The sequence below is a fragment of the Accipiter gentilis genome, chromosome 33, assembly GCF_929443795.1.
Source record: "Accipiter gentilis chromosome 33, bAccGen1.1, whole genome shotgun sequence".
NCBI lineage: Eukaryota > Metazoa > Chordata > Aves > Accipitriformes > Accipitridae > Astur > Astur gentilis.
The window spans coordinates 18,818,207-18,834,892 of record NC_064912.1 but is presented as its reverse complement, the minus strand read 5'-3'; the positions used below and the strand labels follow the sequence as shown (position 1 = coordinate 18,834,892).

Genomic DNA, 16,686 nt, shown 5'->3' with positions numbered 1-16,686 from the left:
CTGTAAACAATTAGTTTATTAGCAATGTATTTCAGAAACTGTATCCATAATCAATGGTGATGCACACACTCAAAACCCAGCAGCTCCTTGGCCCAAAGGTACATTACGCTCCTGGGCTGGATGATAGCAGTCCCGTTCCAGACTTTAAGAATGTCAGACAATTTCACCATTTTCAGATGAAATTTTATTTTTGATGCAGACACTTACTTGCAAATGTTCTATTTATTGTTTGGCAGTGTCAGCTGTACACACACACTTGCTAAAACAGCAGAGTGCTGTTGGCTAAAATGCAGTATTTGGATGAGACAGCTCTAGGTGCCCATTTTCCTCTCCAAACTACACATTTCAATTTTTAATAAGCTCTGTTCATCTCAATTATACCTGGAGCAAAGCAGACAAGATCAGCCTTCAGTTTACTTCTGGGGTTATACTAGTCATAGTCTCAGGGTATGGGGAAGATGTTTTCCACTGTGGCTGACTGTAATGACTATACCTGTCTATCCAACCCATGCCCAAAGACAAGTGCAGATCTTTAGAGAAAGTCTTTTTCTCATACATAAAAGATTATATCATTATCTATAGTATAATGCTCACTATAAGGGCTGCTATAATTCATTAAAATTCAGAAGCAGATAAATAATGAATAGATATGCTATTTACTTACAGTAAATAAGCAGTTCCTAGCCTTTCCTTGTGATGGTAAATCCAGGCTCGAAGGGGTAACCTGCCCTCACCTGCTCCCTCTCCCTCCTGGGCCAGGTCCGGCACAGGGCACCGAACAGGGTGACATCGAAGTCTATGCCCAGTCCAAGTTCAGTCGGATATTAGGGCTCAGCTGTTTTTGCTGTTGTCATTTTACTCCCACAGCAAAGTGACAAAGCACGATGTAACACTCTATTGTTAGCATGCCCAAGGACTAACAAAATTTGGAGAGTTCAGAACAGGAGCCTTCAGAGCAGTCAGCTGTCCAGCCTCTCTGCATTGCTGGGAGAGCACCCAGAGAGCATCACAGGCCAGACTGCAGGTTGAGAAAGGAAAGCTCTGACAAAAGGCAAAGCAGACAACACAGATCCAGCACCTATGAAGATCAGTGGTCGCAGCTTCCTTCCCCCTCTTTTTTCTCTCCCTCGGCTGTAACAGGGACCTTCCACTACTCAGGTAGATGAGGTGAGAAAGATCATATTAGGAACATGCAAGAAACACCTCTCTTGGAAACCAGGATGAAACACCACAGTGCATCTTTAGGAGCACAGACCAGAACAAGACACCATGTGGCCAGCCCTGCCAACAATCAGCAGAACCAGATTCCCAAGTATCAGGGGACTTCGCTGACCTCTGCTTGTCCTGGCTGATCTTGGACAGCACGAGATAAAGGTACAGCAACGCTTAAAAAACAAACAAACAAACAAAACCCCAAAACCCACAAAAAACCCCGCAGACACACCAAACCAAAAACCCCACAAAAAAACCAAAACAGAACTGACAAAATAACAACAGAATTCCTACAGAGTTTTACCTAACATTGTATTGATTTAGATACATGTACACTTTTGTAGAAAACTTGAATAACAGCATAGCTTATTTACGATAACAAAAGCTGCAAAAGCCACTGAAAGCCTTAAATGTGCAAAACACAGTTCCTCACATATTAAGATTGTTTTTCCCCTGACTGCCAAACCAATACAGACAGGTATTGTAGTGGGGGGAAAAAAAAGAAAAAAGTATAAACCAGGCTAGAAATATTTCTCTATTTCTACCTCTACAGTTCAGAAGTGAACTCTGAAACTTACCACTATAAGGATTTGAGAAACCCAGAGAGCCATCAGCACCAGTCTAACAGTCACCCACTGCAGAAAATAAAAACAAAGCCCCACGACTGGAAGACCCTGAAAACTAGAGTTTTTTATTTACAAACAAAACAAGCTATTTACTGCATTAGGCCTTCCTGAATCTGGTTTCTTGAAGCAAGTAAGAAAGCTTCAGTTAATGTCCTTCAGCCTCAAGAGTGGTTTACTTTTTAGAATTATACACTAAATAAAAGAGGGTGTGCAAACAGTATTTTAATGCATACTGTTGCACATCTGTGGAGAGGCACTTTTCCTTTTTTAAAAAAACATTAGCGCTCTCAGCAGTTGTTCTGCTGCAGCCATCTTGCCCACAGCACAGCTGTGCAACACAACAGAAGTAAAGACTTGTGGTGCTTTCTACTTCATCTGTGTTTCTCTCCCCTCATTACTCCCACCCTCCTCATCAGCATCTCTCTGTATACTGGCTTTAAAAACCCCCCACAAACTTAAACCTGCCACTTCTTTAAAATTAAACTGCTTAATACAGGGACCTACAAGAAAGGAAATTTCCCAAACACGTCTGCTGAAATACAGCCACTATTCACCATCTTAACCCAGGAGCTCATTTTTGGATTTGTCTGAAGTCAGTTTTTAGCTGAATGTTTTTGGAGATGACAACCAAAGCAGAACACAGGGGACTCCAGGAAGAGATTTCTCAGATTAAGACAAATTGGAAAATATTCCTGAAGACTTTGCCAAATTACATTTTTTCAAAAATGTTTATGAACTTCGAGACTTCATGATGAGCTGCAGTGCCAAGGGGCAGGTGCCTTAATCCCTGGGCAGAGAAAAAAAAAGTTGGTATACTTCAGTGATTTTTATAATAATTTTATAATAAATGACACTGACATATATTTGATACGTGATATATCAAATGATAGATTTAAATACCTATTTGATAAGTAATATAGTGTTCATTGATATGCTTTGTTGTTAAATTCTAAAGTACAGAGATACTCACTGCATTGTGAAAGAAGTTGCAAAGATGCTTTGCCCATGGACACCTGAAAAACAGATAGAGATTCTTAATCCATTTTCTCATAGGGACAGACCTGCCCCCAGTCTCAGCCACTCTGAGTTTTGCATTACTCAAAGCTTTAAAAGAAGGCTAATCCAACAATTCACTTTAACTACCAAATGGAGATGATTTCAGCAACAGATGTGCAGTAAAATAATTAAGACAAAGATAGACCATAAGAAACAGGATTTCATCAGATTCTCCTGGGTCACTGCTAGAGCATACTGTGAAGACTCACACACAAAAAAAAAAAAAAAAAAACGGAGTTGCACCTTAGCTCATGCATAACTGGCTGAAATGCAGTATTTTATTTTCTCACCTACACACAGCAAAGGCTGGAGAGAAGAATCAGACAGAGGCATTTCACAAAGGTGGTCAACTTATATGTCCATGATTTCCACTTAAGACAGTTACCAAGAAGTCAATTCTCAACACTACTCTGCTGCCATCAGCTATGTGTGAATTAAAAGTGCCAGAGTAGGCAATTACTCTGCCTTCCGGTATACAACCACAGAGTCGATTAATTTTAAAACTATTATGTCAATACATTACAGTCCATCACTCTAAAGCCTCTAATGCTTCACTGCATAACACAGGAGAGCAAGGATTATACTTATAAACAGCTAGTGGTTTCAAAAGTGACACATCAGTGTTTTATTATAATTTGTAATCTAAATAAAGAACACAGACTTTTTCAGAACTCTATTTTCCCCACCCACTGAAGCTTTGTGCTGCTGTGGAACAAGGGGTCTCTCTTCTTTTAAGAAGACGATAAGAATGGCAGGCACAAACCTAATGCTGTCCTCAGTTTGCATTGCAGTGCACGTACGTTCCTGAATCTTTAGTTTTTGGTGGGGATCTGCTTACTCCCTCACCACCACGTGAAGTATTCCTTACGTTTCTTATGAGTTTAAAAGAAACGTTGACATCCGTACACCCATTGTATTCTTGCAGATACACAATAATACACATTGAGCTACTTTCAGCTATTTTCCCTAAATAAAGTTTTACGCAGTATTATGCTTCCTTAGAGTCCAGTAACTACTTTGCTGTAAGTCCTAATTAAGGTGTTTTGGTGGTTGTTGATGACAAAGAGATTTAAGCGATAGAACTAGACTGTACCAGATGTAATCCTGATGACTAGTCAGGGTTGCCAAGAGCACATAACGTGTTTTTCATAACACTGGGCACTGGGAAGCGAGAAGACTGTTTGGTTGCAACATGTAATATAGAACAATTTCAAGTCTACCTAAACCATCATGTTCAGTATCTTTACCACTGCTAATAAGAGGGAAGAATAAAAAACAAGAATGAATTGTGAGTTGAGACTGTTAATTAGGAGAAAACTACCATCAGTGTTGCAACACATAATGATTTTCTCTTTGGCTATGATGAAGATTCACACTTACATATGCAGGTTCTCTGTAATAATATTCAGAGTGAACAGGCCAATGGATTGCATCTTCTTATGTCTGCAAGTCAGGAACAGGCAAAGGAATTCACCCACATACTGGGGACCAAGGTTTTGCCACCTAAGCAATACAAAACCAGGAAACGGAACACAGCTGTTCAGAGACAACTTTCCTATTGATTCCTAGCATCTTATTTGCCTTCTTGACTTAACCAAAGCACAGGGCTGCCTAGTTTCAAAGAGCTGAGGATTACCTCTCTGCTAAACGTTACTGCTGCGGGACTGCTCTTACTGTCGCCATGAACAGACACACTTCAGGGAGCAAGTGTTTACTCACAGTTTTAGCATTGTTGCTTTCTGACGATTTAGATCTCTTAAAATCAGGTTGACAGTGCCATGGAGAACATGTTCCTCGTAGGAAAGATGGTCCAGTAACAGCCTCAGAGCCCAAAAGTTATTCTAGGAAGAGACAAAATAAGATCAGTGATTTAACCTAATTGCCAATCATTTCTCAAAAAACAGAATAAATTAGAGGTCACCAAAGCTAAAGGGGAACAAAACCAAATTAAATGTGTCTAAAATCTCTAAGTTGGTGTTACACAGATTTTAAATATCATTTGCTTTAATCTCTTACAACAGAAATCAATATCTAGGACTCACCCCAAAAGCCAGGGCTATCTCTAAGAAGGAAGTCAAGTATGGAAGATCACAAAAAAGCATCTGTTGTACTGCTTGCACTGCGAGAATAAGACAAGCTTCATGGTGCAACTACAGGAAAAGATATGAACAAGATGACATATATTTAAAAGCTCACTTTCCCACTACCTGTATATCATATCCAGTCAAATCAGCACTAAGCTAACTACCATTCCAATCAGACAGGTTGGATGTCAAACATGACATCCACAAGAATCTTATGAAGACCAAAAGAAGGGGGAATAGAACAGGTACTTCTATTTATATAGCATGTTTCACTTGCTGCTCTCGAAGTTCTCACAGAAACATGAAGTCTCACACCATCACAGAAGCAGAAGTAGAATTCAAGGGAAAAAAAATATTCTGGCAAGCTAAGTTTCCTCAAAAGAAAGAAAAAAGAATAAGATAGATCCTTAGATATATTCTATATTAAATACAGTCAATACATCTCAAACCATCTTTAAACATGTTTCACTATACTTGAAACCATCATTGAAAACAAGTTTAGAAATTCTGGGCTATTGTCAAGTCTCAAAGGATAGTCTCCCATTTGAATCAAACAACACAAGATCACCCTGTGAGAAGTTAAGACAGAATTAATTATTACCAGCCCTCCCACTTTATAAATGCATAAATTTGGACAGTGATAAAGACAGACTTGTCCTAGGTTGGAGACAGTGTCAGACCAGAACAGACCCTAATAGTTTTCTTACCTTCAAATATCTGCTCTAGCCTTTAGATGGTCCTAAGTCTTATGCCAATTCCCCCCCAAAAAAATCTTCAAGCCCCCTCTTAAAAGCTTTTCATAATAATCCAACTGTTTTCAATACTGCTGTATCTTCAAGCACAGTTACACAAATGGTAAATTTCATTATTGCCATGTGCACACTTACATGAGGAGACAAAATAGCAGGTGGTAAAGAAACATTAATTTTTGACTTCAGTTCCTCCAAAAGGCCGCCACTGGCAGCGAGCACCCCCTGCAAAAGAAGTAGAGAGTCACAAGTAAAGGGGAAGGATGTCCAAATACTCTACAAACATCAGCGCCCAAGATAGTTCTTTGATGTGCTTTCACTTATTTTTTCAGCATTTTTACAGAGAAAGTTGACTGTTCAACATCATACTCGAGGAAAGATGAGGCTCTACAGCACTAACCAAACCATATCACATAACATCTTCATTTTAACCTACTCTGCTTAGCAGACAGCTATTTCTGTTCTTGTGAAGAAAATACTCAGGTACTGACTCTTTAGGACTATCTGAACACATTTTTCTTAAAGTGCTTTCCTATCCATTTTGTTATCCAATCCATCTCAACATTAAAAGCTATAGAATCAGTATCAGGCATCAAGCTGCAAGCAGAGTTAGTCTGTTTACTGTTGCATTTAACACTCCTGAATCACAACATTCTGCAAAGTGTTATATTGGGCACATACCACAGGAGTATTTGATGAGGCGCTGCGTAGTTACTCTTAGTATTTAGAAGGACGAGCCAATGCCCACATCAAATGAAGTCTTGTATAAAAGCAAGACGATAGATTTTCCCATTTCACAGTACTGTTTCAGTTACCTTTTGGAAGTCAAGCGGTGGCTCTTTCAGGGATAGGGGATGTAGGTGCCCACTTTTTTCCAGCAAATTGCTACTACCCAAGATCATGATGAGGGAACTCCAGCATTTAGGCTGAAAACATAGCAGAACATTTCTTTTATGAAGTCAAATCTGCTCAGAGGTGTGAACTATTCAGGGAGAAAAGGGTTCTGATAGTAAATCCTTGCATTAGAGAAGTAACTGGACAAAACAGGTAATACACAGAAACACTCAATGAGCCACAGAAACACAGTTTTAATACAGACTCACATTCCTGTATAGTGATACATTGTTGTAAAGGAGTTTGAGCGCCTGCTTAACTAGAACACCATCTTTCAAGGGAGACCCTGCAAGAAGAAAAAATCCAAAACATATCTTATATTCCCTGAATAACTATAGTATGAACACAAACAAGATGTTAACTTAGTTACAGATATGTTTCTACAGAAACCTAACAAGAGACACAAACAAGTGTCTACAGCTATTTTATAGTATTTTGTAGGTTCTGAATAGAAAAACATCATCAACTGTAAAATACTATCTTAGAAAGCTGCAAAGAACTGAATACAATTTAGACTAAGCCACCACAGCAGGTGATCCACAATGAAGTCTTCATTAGGTACATCACACCACAGTATAGCACGATACACACTGTCAATATCTCGTACCTCTAAGAATTCTACTAATAGTTGAAGATCTCCAAAGTAAATCTTTCATTTCAGAATACACCTGGACAAGCAGCACACACCAAGACAGATGATCACAGTAATCAGTGGCTGAACTAATGACAGAATGTAATACACAGATCGTGAAACACTTTTGATCAGGAAGCTTTTATTCTCAAGGTCAAGGCTGAGACATACCATAATGCTAAGTTACACACTGCCATTGGTAATACCGTGATGTAATAGAGAGCTTTGTATTTTCTTTTAATAGGTTGCTTTCAGCAAAACAACTTCACAGCTGACAAAACTAGCGTTTTGTGCGAAGTGTACTAAACAAATTCACGCTCAAATAGAAAGACATTCTTCCTGCTTAGTGTTATGTACCATGTTTTAGTCTGGACAATTTATAGTTGGGTTCAGAGTCCCTCAGAGTGTTACTAGATTTAATGAAAAAGTAAAAGCTGTAATTAAGCAGGTTCTAAACACATGCAAGCAAGAAATCACACTTGCCAACTGTAATCCAGGGCCCAGGCTCTAGCATATCCTTTCCAGTGGGGACACTGCCTGTTCTGAACATCTTCAGGTAGACCTCAAACTGAAAAGGTGTTATCCGGCAGGCAGTACAGCAGGCGAGGCTATTGACGGGAAACAACAGTGAATGCGCAGCATCGAGGAAGTCTCCAGTTTTACACAAGTAGAATGGAATTTTATCTCGAAGGTCTCTTAACCTGGAAAGAAGGAAGAAAGGAATATTTGATTTTCATTAACATGAAAGTTTACAATACATATGTAAAGATCTAATTATGCTTGACCACTAGTAAGTTACATCTGGTAAGGTGGAAGTTAATTGCAATGCAGTATTGCTTTCACTTCACAAACAGCTGCCAAAATCCTACTGCTTTTCATTCTGCCAGATTATTGCACATTGAAGAAACACAGACTGGGACAAAATCTTAAGGCAAAGAACCAAATGGGGGAAAAAAAAAAGAAAAGGAAAAAAAGCCATTTACCCTTTGGTATCATTGCATTTCACAGCTCTCAGGTAGCGAACTACTTCTTTATAGCTGGGGGGGGGGGGGGAAAAAAAAAGAAGGTGAGTAGGAAGAGGAAGGAAGTGCAAAGCTATACACAGGTCAATCAAATATTTAATACAATTAATGAAGCAAACCAGTAGATCTTCCCACATAAGAGACATTGCACAATAGAATAAAATACAACAGAAAGAAAGAGACAATTGGAAATAAATTTCAAGAGGCTATCCCCAGATTATCTCTGTACTCTGGCAAAATAAAGAATTAAAGTGAAAGGAAACTTGTTTTAAGTGGACTGTATACTTTTGAATACAGACTTCTGAAGACCTACAGACCAGAATGTACCTTTTTTTCTGTCTTCCACCTAGTCAGCCTTTGACAAACAGAATTTGTTTTAAACATCAGCATCTAAAACCTACTGGGTTTATGGAAACAAAAATTATCCACTTCTCTGGTCCTGAAGTGTTCAAAGGGCTCGATTCCTTTGAAAAACTTCAAAAAGCTGCTGGCCTTGTTGATAAAGTAGTAATAGGCATGAACAGCTTCAAACGTGTCTTTGTTTTGTATGTTTCCCCATTATACAAAGCTCCTGCAGATATATGGAAAACACTATACTGCAGTCAATAGCATGCAAACTGTAAAAGTTGACTTCATAAAATGAAAAATCCAAACCAAGACCAAACCAATCTTACTTCTTTTTATCTACCAGTTTCTCCACTCGAGCCTCTACAACAGGGAGCGTTTCCCACAGAAATACTTTTCTTCCTTTCTGTGTTCTTTGACCAGTGACATTCTGGCCTTTTAAAACTGTGGTCAGTAATACATGGTCCCATGGCACAACATTCAAGCTGGAAGTACAAAAATAAAGTAATTTTTAGCCATGTTTTGTTTGTACACCACAATTTATTTCCCTTAAGAAAGATGAAGATTTACCAATAAAACATTTTGAGGTTTACAGCTCACTTCTGGGGGGAAAGACAGAAAGACAGGACAGAAGGACAGAAGGACAGAAGGACAGAAGGACAGAAGGACAGAAGGACAGAAGGACAGAAGGACAGAAGGACAGAAGGACAGAAGGACAGAAGGACAGAAGGACAGAAGGACAGAAGGACAGAAGGACAGAAGGACAGAAGGACAGAAGGACAGAAGGACAGAAGGACAGAAGGACAGAAGGACAGAAGGACAGAAGGACAGAAGGACAGAAGGACAGAAGGACAGAAGGACAGAAGGACAGAAGGACAGAAGGACAGAAGGACAGAAGGAAGCTATATGGACAACAACTTAGCTATAGCATTGGACAACAACTTAGCCATAACATCAAGCAACAACTTCTCCTGAAAGGACAGGACAAATACAAAGCAGCTAATACTGAAATCTTCCTATAAAATGCTCACACCTAACACTATCAGTGAAAGAACTATTCTATATAGCTGTTTTGCAAATCAGGCGACTATATAAAATTATATTCTGTAAACAAAAAACAAAGAACATACCTATTTGAGAAGCCAAAACAGTGACATGGAAGTGAGATGGACTGAAAAAAGTTAACAAACTTTTCATACAAATTTTTTGGAAAGTCACACAACACCAGCATCCTCTGAAGTTGTGTTGTGATCCTATGTTTTAAAAAGAAAAAAAAAGAAAAATCAAAGCCTCTTAAAATTGGATGAATTACTGTTAATTTGTGGGGTTTTTTTTAATCTTATGGGAAACTACGGTGGGGTTTTTTTGTTAAGCATCAGACAGTTTGGATCTATATTTAGATTTGTGTTTTAAGATTTGTCATGAGTAATGGTATTGCTCTTTTATTATTATTTTTAAACACCAGTGAAACCAAGGTTCTGTGGTCTTAAGTTTTAAAACAAAGCTCCCCAGTGAGTATAGGCGAGAAATGCTGCAGCAACATAAGATAAACCCGATAGGCAACCTGATCAACCTGAGCTCCTGGCAGCTTCACAGCTAGCGAAACCATATTTGTCTTAACTGAAAATTGGAGGTAACACACTGACACAAAGAAGAGTTTACTCTTTTAAAATTTGGGGGAAGGAAGCAAAAAAATTCCTCTTCCTGTTCTTTTAAAGTAAGAAATTAAAAAATTCAAGAATAGTAATTTAAAATGAAAACTGATACAGGATTTAGGTTATACCTGTCATTAGTTTCAAATAAGAGGTGAGAATATATAATTGTTTTTGAGTGCTCCTGAAAAAAGTTAATTCTTAATTCATTAACCTTCTGTTGCAAGTGAATTTCAGGTTAAAGGTGAAATCTAAAGCTAAAATGAGAAATGAATTAAGCCAAGTGAGCTAGATGTCCTCATTCATCAGCCTCTGGGGGAACTTTACTATGTTACATCCCTGACTACTCCATCCCAGTGGAGTACTACAAGACTGCCGTTTTGATCTTTGAACAGACACTACATACTCTTTGGCTTAACCACAAGTAGCTACCTGACACCACCTTCTGGTCTGGCCTTACAGAACACTCCTAGACTACAGTCAAAAAGTAATCCATCTTCTTAGCTTAGAGTTCCCTATTGAGTTATTCTCCTTTGAGGCAACCAAGAAGGTCTTCAATGTTTATTTGGCTCTAAATAAGGCAGGTATTGTACTTGTCCTTCGCAGAAAGGGACTAATATTAAACAGAGCTTCTAAAAATCCCAATTTGTAGTGTACAACTGCAGAACCTGATAGCACGCTGAAGTCCCTGCTCATTACGCTGACCAGTGCGTGCTCTTGTTTATATTCTTCTGCCTGTCGCTACCCATCTACAGCGTACACGCAGGCAGCGGCAGGCTATTCTTGCTCTGCTCAAACAATGCTTAAGACAGTACAGTAGAGGCTATGTTCCCTTATAAGGAGTTCCTGATGCTACAGAACTGTAAGATTATACATCTGTGAAAGTTTACTTTTGGCTTTTAAGAGCTAAAGCATTCACTATTTTTCTTTATGCCTTTGAATAAAAGTAATTTGAAATGCATTTTAAATGCCAGCAGAAAGTTTGCAGCCAGCAACCATCCCATTGCCATCTCGTCATATGATAAGTCTTACCTTTGCAACAGACAAGGGACAGCAATCTTTAATGAAGCAGTATGACCAAGGTTCTGCCAGCTTCTAAGAGAGGAAGAAAAAAGCACTAATTAATGTTTGGCTTGTTTTCCTGCCTTTTCTCCTTCTCTATACTCAACTGTTTAAGAAAACACTTTTTTCTTAAGAAGCATTGGGAGCTATCATGCCAATAAAAACTATTCCAAACAGAAAAAACAAGTGCTCAAAGCGTAAAAAACATTCTAGAATTAACACTGGTTTACAGCAGTACCTAACCCACCTCCGACCCAAGTCAGCATAAAGCAGTACCAGATCTTCTAACCTGCTATATTGGACCTTTGTGGGCACATCTTTGCTTTTACAGGGCCCCTAAGGGACTGTATATCATCACCCCATGAGAGGGCCAAACCACATGCCATGTAACTACAGTGAATGCTGCAGGACTCATAATAAGTGTACAAAGAGAGACCTACCCAAATAACGTATCCAGCCTGCTCCTTGCAAACCTTGACAGTCCCTCAGAAAGAATTGCAGAGGAGCTGCTGTTTCTGGCCTGTTGAACCAACCCAGACCATGTTTACTTCTCCTTTATAAAAAGCCTTGAATTTAAGCCCCAAAATATTTAGGTTTTGCAAACCAAAGCTCTGGGACCTTGCTCAGGCTAGACAGTAATCAAGCATGAAACAGCCGTGATATAAACAAGAAAGTAACCAGCACAAGTAGTAAAGACTAAAGTATGTAAAGTCTGTTTTTATTTATTTATTATGCAGTCCTCCCAGCTGACAGGTCAGCCTTTAGACTTATGGGAGGCATCTAAAACTTATTATCCAAGGAACATCACATCCTCCCTTCCTTCCAGGTCAGAAGCAGATATTTCTTCACACAATGCAACTTGTGCACTCTGCACTCAGGAAAGCTCCGCTGTCCCTGTACCTTCTCCTGGGGAATTAACTCCACCTGCCATCATCTGCTGTCTCTCACCCTCTCTCCTCCCAGTTCCCATCTCAAATACCTTCCTCTTGTTGGAGATCATCTCCCCCCTCATGGCTCAATCCCACTTAACTGCTTCCTCTCACATCCAACCTTTAACCTTCTCTTTTCCCCCAAATCCCTCCCCATAACCAATCTCATTTCTCCCCCTGGTGTACTCATTTTTCTCTCTCAGTGCTGCAGCCAAGGCTGTGATCTTTACACTGTCCTTACCCTTAATAAATGGAAAAACAGAACTCTCTCACTTCGCCTCCCCCTTTTCAGAAGCAAACAAAGATCATACACTAGATGTGGAACTGGATACTTACAAAGCAGGGTCTTTATGGAGTGCTATCTCTTTAGCTGCTCCCAGAAACATGACAGCAGCAGCTTTAGGACTCTCCCTCTCTGCCTGATTTAAAAATCTTGTTACCAGCGCAAAAACTCCAGAATACCTAAGAAAGTTAAGTAATCTATAAGATAAAGTGTCTGCAATGATGTACTTCGTAAACAAATGGCAATTATGACCATTCTACAGTTTGAGAGCAAATTGACTTGCCTTTCCTTGAAAAGCATCTATAACATAGTGAAAAGGTGTTTGCACAACCATTACTTTAAGCATTTCAAAGGCACATACCATCGAGTAAAAGCTGAACCCCATTCTAAAAAAACAAATTAGTAAAAATACAGGCTTCACTTTCATGCTTTCCCAGGTTATAGCTCACTGGCCAAGTAAATTCTCTCAACTATGTTTCTGCTATATCAGGTGCCATGATTCTGATTATCACTTGACTAAAGGAAATCAAACCTGCGCTGACCAGCATGTACTGCTAGTAGCTAAGTTCTGTTGACGCTTACTTGTATACAATCTCCATGTTGCGTGATCTGCAGATATTGCATTGCCCAGGAGGCAATTTTGGGAGGCAAAAGCATTCATGTTGTGTGGGAGGCATTCTTTCTCCAACCAGATACTTATTATATTCCACAGAAAGCTCCTGGATAAATTTTATTAGAAGACTTCCTAAGAGAACAGACAGATGTGAAACCATTAGTGCATTTGTTTTTTAATTTTTTCGAAGCCAAAAGAAACAGAAAGACAATCATAAGTATGCCATGTAAAATATTTAGCAAGTTACTTGCACCCTATCTTTTTGGCCAGGAAAACTTTGTTGCTTCTTCCAGAGGGAGGAAAGCAGGAAAGTACATAAGCTGGGACGTCTGCAGACCTGTGTCTGATCTGAGTATGGCCCAGAAAGAGAGTAGCAACAGTAAGCTGCTACCTGAAAAATTCACCAAGCCTTTGCAAGAAGAGTTGTAGACCAGACAAGATGTCCAACAAGTCACAGACTAAGCAGCCACAGATCTCTCGGGATAGTATGAGAGCATAACGCTTACCACCATGCCGAAGGTCTGCATCTATATCTGTGAGGTCCAAATTGAACATTACAAGAACACCAGCCAAGGCGAAGTCACGCTGGTCCTTCCAGAATTTGCTTTTGTTGTGTGCATTGCAGTGACAGAGGGAAGGGGTTGTCCAATTCTGGCACTATTTCATAAAACATGAAAAGCAAGGTAAGTGCTTTTTTTTTTTCTTTCTCTCCAGTTGAGCAAATTAAAAGTTGGTTCCTCTCTGACAGGAAGATGACAATTCATTTCGTCCTTTACGCAGCTAGACAAAGCCAGAGTGAAGTATTCTGACAGTCAGGGCAAAAGACCAATATGGCAATACCTCAATACTATGTCTTAAAAAGAAGAAAAAAACCCCAAACCCACAGTAATTTACCCTCATTCCTGAATACCTAATAGAGACACTTTGGGCTGGCACCCTCCCCATTGTAAATTAGTAACAGGGCACTGTCTTTGCATGTTCACCTCAACTTTGTTCACAGTTCAAAGTTTTCTGAATTCTAAGAAAAAGCCAAACAAACTCCACATGCCCAACAACTCCCCACCTGCTCCTTAGAATAGGAAAAACTAGAAGTTTGACATTTGTCTAGCACAGTAAGAAGCAGTCTGATTAAGTAACCTGATTCCATGAAATACATTGTGTGCCTAAGACAAACAGGAGGTACATTTGCTTAAACCAAGTGAATGTCTAATCCAAGAACTGGCTGGACTACTAGAAATAAATCCAGACAGCGACCGCATTTTTAGTAGCGGTGTGAAGTAACAGATACCTCTCCTCATTTAGGAGAGGAACGGTTAAAATAATGAGACTTCATGTATCATTTATTCTTTTAGTGTTTCTTAAAGAGTGATTTCTTTTAAGAAGACTGTTGAGTAATTTAGGTTACTCAAAGTTATGCATTTCTTGATTATGGCTCTTCTTACCTCAGAAGCTAGCTTATCACAAATGTAGCAGTAGCACTGATTACAAATATCAGCATTTTTCCCAAGGGGTGAGCATGTATCACATTCCATTCGCCTACAGAGTTGAAAAACAGAATGTTATTTATGAAACAAGTTACATGCTTCTCCAACTCTACTTCTGCCTTCAGATGTTAAAAAGCTAACAAGGTTACTTGACAAGATGGACTAAATGTGGAAAATGAACCCCCACTATTAACTTCCACATCACTGAACATACTCAAACGGGTGTATTGTACAGTCGTATCTTGCATGAGGCATCACTTTAGCTTGTTTACAGAAAGTAACCATTAGTTCGCATTCCTCATCCACAACTTCTTCAGATTTCCCCTCTTCCAGGGTGGACTTCTCTGTAGAAAAGAGAATATGCAGTGTAAATCAGTATAAAGGTAATGACAACTTCGTTACAAATTCAACCAGCTATTGACATTTATTTCTTAAAAACACTATAAGGCACGAATTCTCACAAGATTTCACATGGGGCCAATAAGAATGGTACACTGGCCCGGGACAAAAAAACTTCCACACACTATCAAAACAGAGGTAACTTAACCAAAAAGGATCCAACTGACATTGAAAAGGCCTAGTCTCAGCTAGGTTTGTAATATTTTGAAACTACACAGCAGTAGTCTTTAAAGTAACTAGTGCCATCAAAGAAATCCCAAACATCACGAAATAATGGCAGTTCCTCCCGGTTTTATTTATTTTTGAAGTAGTTAGTTTTCCTAGCAGCAGAAAGACACATTTCAAGCATATCACACAATATTTTACTTCAGTTTATTTCAAAAGTTCTTTACAGAGCTTCATTGACAACAGCAGCACACTACTTACCCAATGGGTCTACTAACAGAACTGAGTTCCCAAGCGTGCTCTCAGCTTCATCATCACTGATCAGGATTATGCTCTGCTCTTTCTCTTCTCTTTTCGATGGCCCCATGGTTATTGAACTCCAAAGGAAAGGAACTACTTGGCAGCAGATAGGACACAAAGATAGTTCATGCTTTGAAGGTCTTTTCCTCAAGAAGTGAAGAAACAGACTTCTCCAAGACCCAAACTATTCATCTATATTGAGTAAGTTACAGTAGGGACAGAAACATAGGGCAGTCAGCAGCTCAAAAAACATTGCAGTTTCCAGCCAGAGCTGAGAGAACTCTAAAAACAAGGGGGTGGGAAAAGGAGGGGGGGGGGGGGGGGGGTAAGTATGAGAACTGGCATTCCTTTGGTGGGACCGCCCTTGAAAGAACTATCTAATGCTAACAACTTCTGGTACTCATAGTACCTTGGCCTTTGCTGCCTGCTCGAGGCACCAGAGATCCCCAGCACAGACCCGCCTGCTCCCTCCCTCTCCCCCTCCCAGCTCCCCACCCTCAAACAGGCGCACCCCAAATCACCCCGCCTGCCCCCCCTCCCCCCAACAACCCCCCTCGGCCCTCAAGCAACAATCTCCTGCCCCCTCCCCTCCCCCACCGTCCCAACAGCCACCCAAAACACCTGGATTCTCCCCCTCCCCACTCCAAACCCCACAAAACCCCCTCACCCAACCTTCTCCCACCTCCCCCCCCCCCCCAACTGCCTCCTTCCCCCCCCCGCCTCCCGCTGGGCCCGAACCCACTCCCCAACCAACCGCCCTCCTCCCCACCCCCCTCCCCCCCTAACCCACCCCCCCAAATCCCCCCCAAGCGCTCCCCCTCACCATAGGGCCCCCCCCGGCCCCGCTTGCCCGAACCACTCCCGCCACGGCCGAACCGCTCAACCCCGCCACTCTTTGAAAGAACAAGCACTTCCGGGGCGGCGACCCCGGAAGGGGTCCGCGCGGTGACGCTACCCCGCTCTACTTCCGCCCTAGCTGCGGAGTGGCGGGGGAGGCCGCCATATTTAGTGAGGGCAGGGGCTGCGGGTCTTACGCCTGCGGGTCCTGGTGCGGGCTCGGCTTCTTCAACGACGGGGCTCCCACGGTGTTTAAATAAACCCTTCGTCCTCCCCAGGCTGCAGAACGAGAGGGAAATCGGTATCAGCGCAGGGTCCTGCGGGGGGGAGGTGGCGAAGCCCC

The 16,686-nt window shown here is 40.7% G+C and overlaps 1 protein-coding gene across 1 annotated transcript; it reads right to left on the bottom strand.

Annotated features, from left to right (window-relative positions):
- Positions 1–202: 202 nt before the first annotated feature.
- On the bottom strand, positions 203–16,421 carry LOC126034200 (uncharacterized). Its single transcript, XM_049791646.1, has 20 exons — positions 16,330–16,421; positions 15,468–15,788; positions 14,857–14,986; positions 14,601–14,694; positions 13,665–13,815; positions 13,128–13,290; positions 12,599–12,724; positions 11,304–11,366; positions 9,750–9,872; positions 8,949–9,104; positions 8,236–8,289; positions 7,736–7,953; positions 6,831–6,907; positions 6,543–6,653; positions 5,866–5,952; positions 4,937–5,044; positions 4,614–4,735; positions 4,275–4,397; positions 2,809–2,851; positions 203–2,625 (listed from the first exon to the last, which is right to left on the bottom strand). The coding sequence occupies exons 2-20, from the start codon at positions 15,571–15,573 to the stop codon at positions 2,548–2,550; spliced, it is 2,133 nt and encodes a 710-aa protein (XP_049647603.1). The 5' UTR covers positions 15,574–15,788; positions 16,330–16,421; the 3' UTR covers positions 203–2,547.
- Between the last annotated feature and the right edge of the window lie 265 nt (positions 16,422–16,686).

What these genes read in the sequence shown, in the direction of transcription:
- LOC126034200 (XM_049791646.1), bottom strand. Translation starts at nt 15,573, where the DNA reads ATGGGGCCATCGAAAAGAGAAGAGAAAGAGCAGAGCATAATCCTGATC. An exon ending in GTCCCTTGTCTGTTGCAAAG is followed by an intron (nt 9,873 to 11,303) that starts GTAAGACTTATC and finishes TTTAAAACATAG; the next exon opens with GATCACAACACAACTTCAGA. An exon ending in AAACTGGTAGATAAAAAGAA is followed by an intron (nt 8,290 to 8,948) that starts GTAAGATTGGTT and finishes CCCCCCCCCCAG; the next exon opens with CTATAAAGAAGTAGTTCGCT.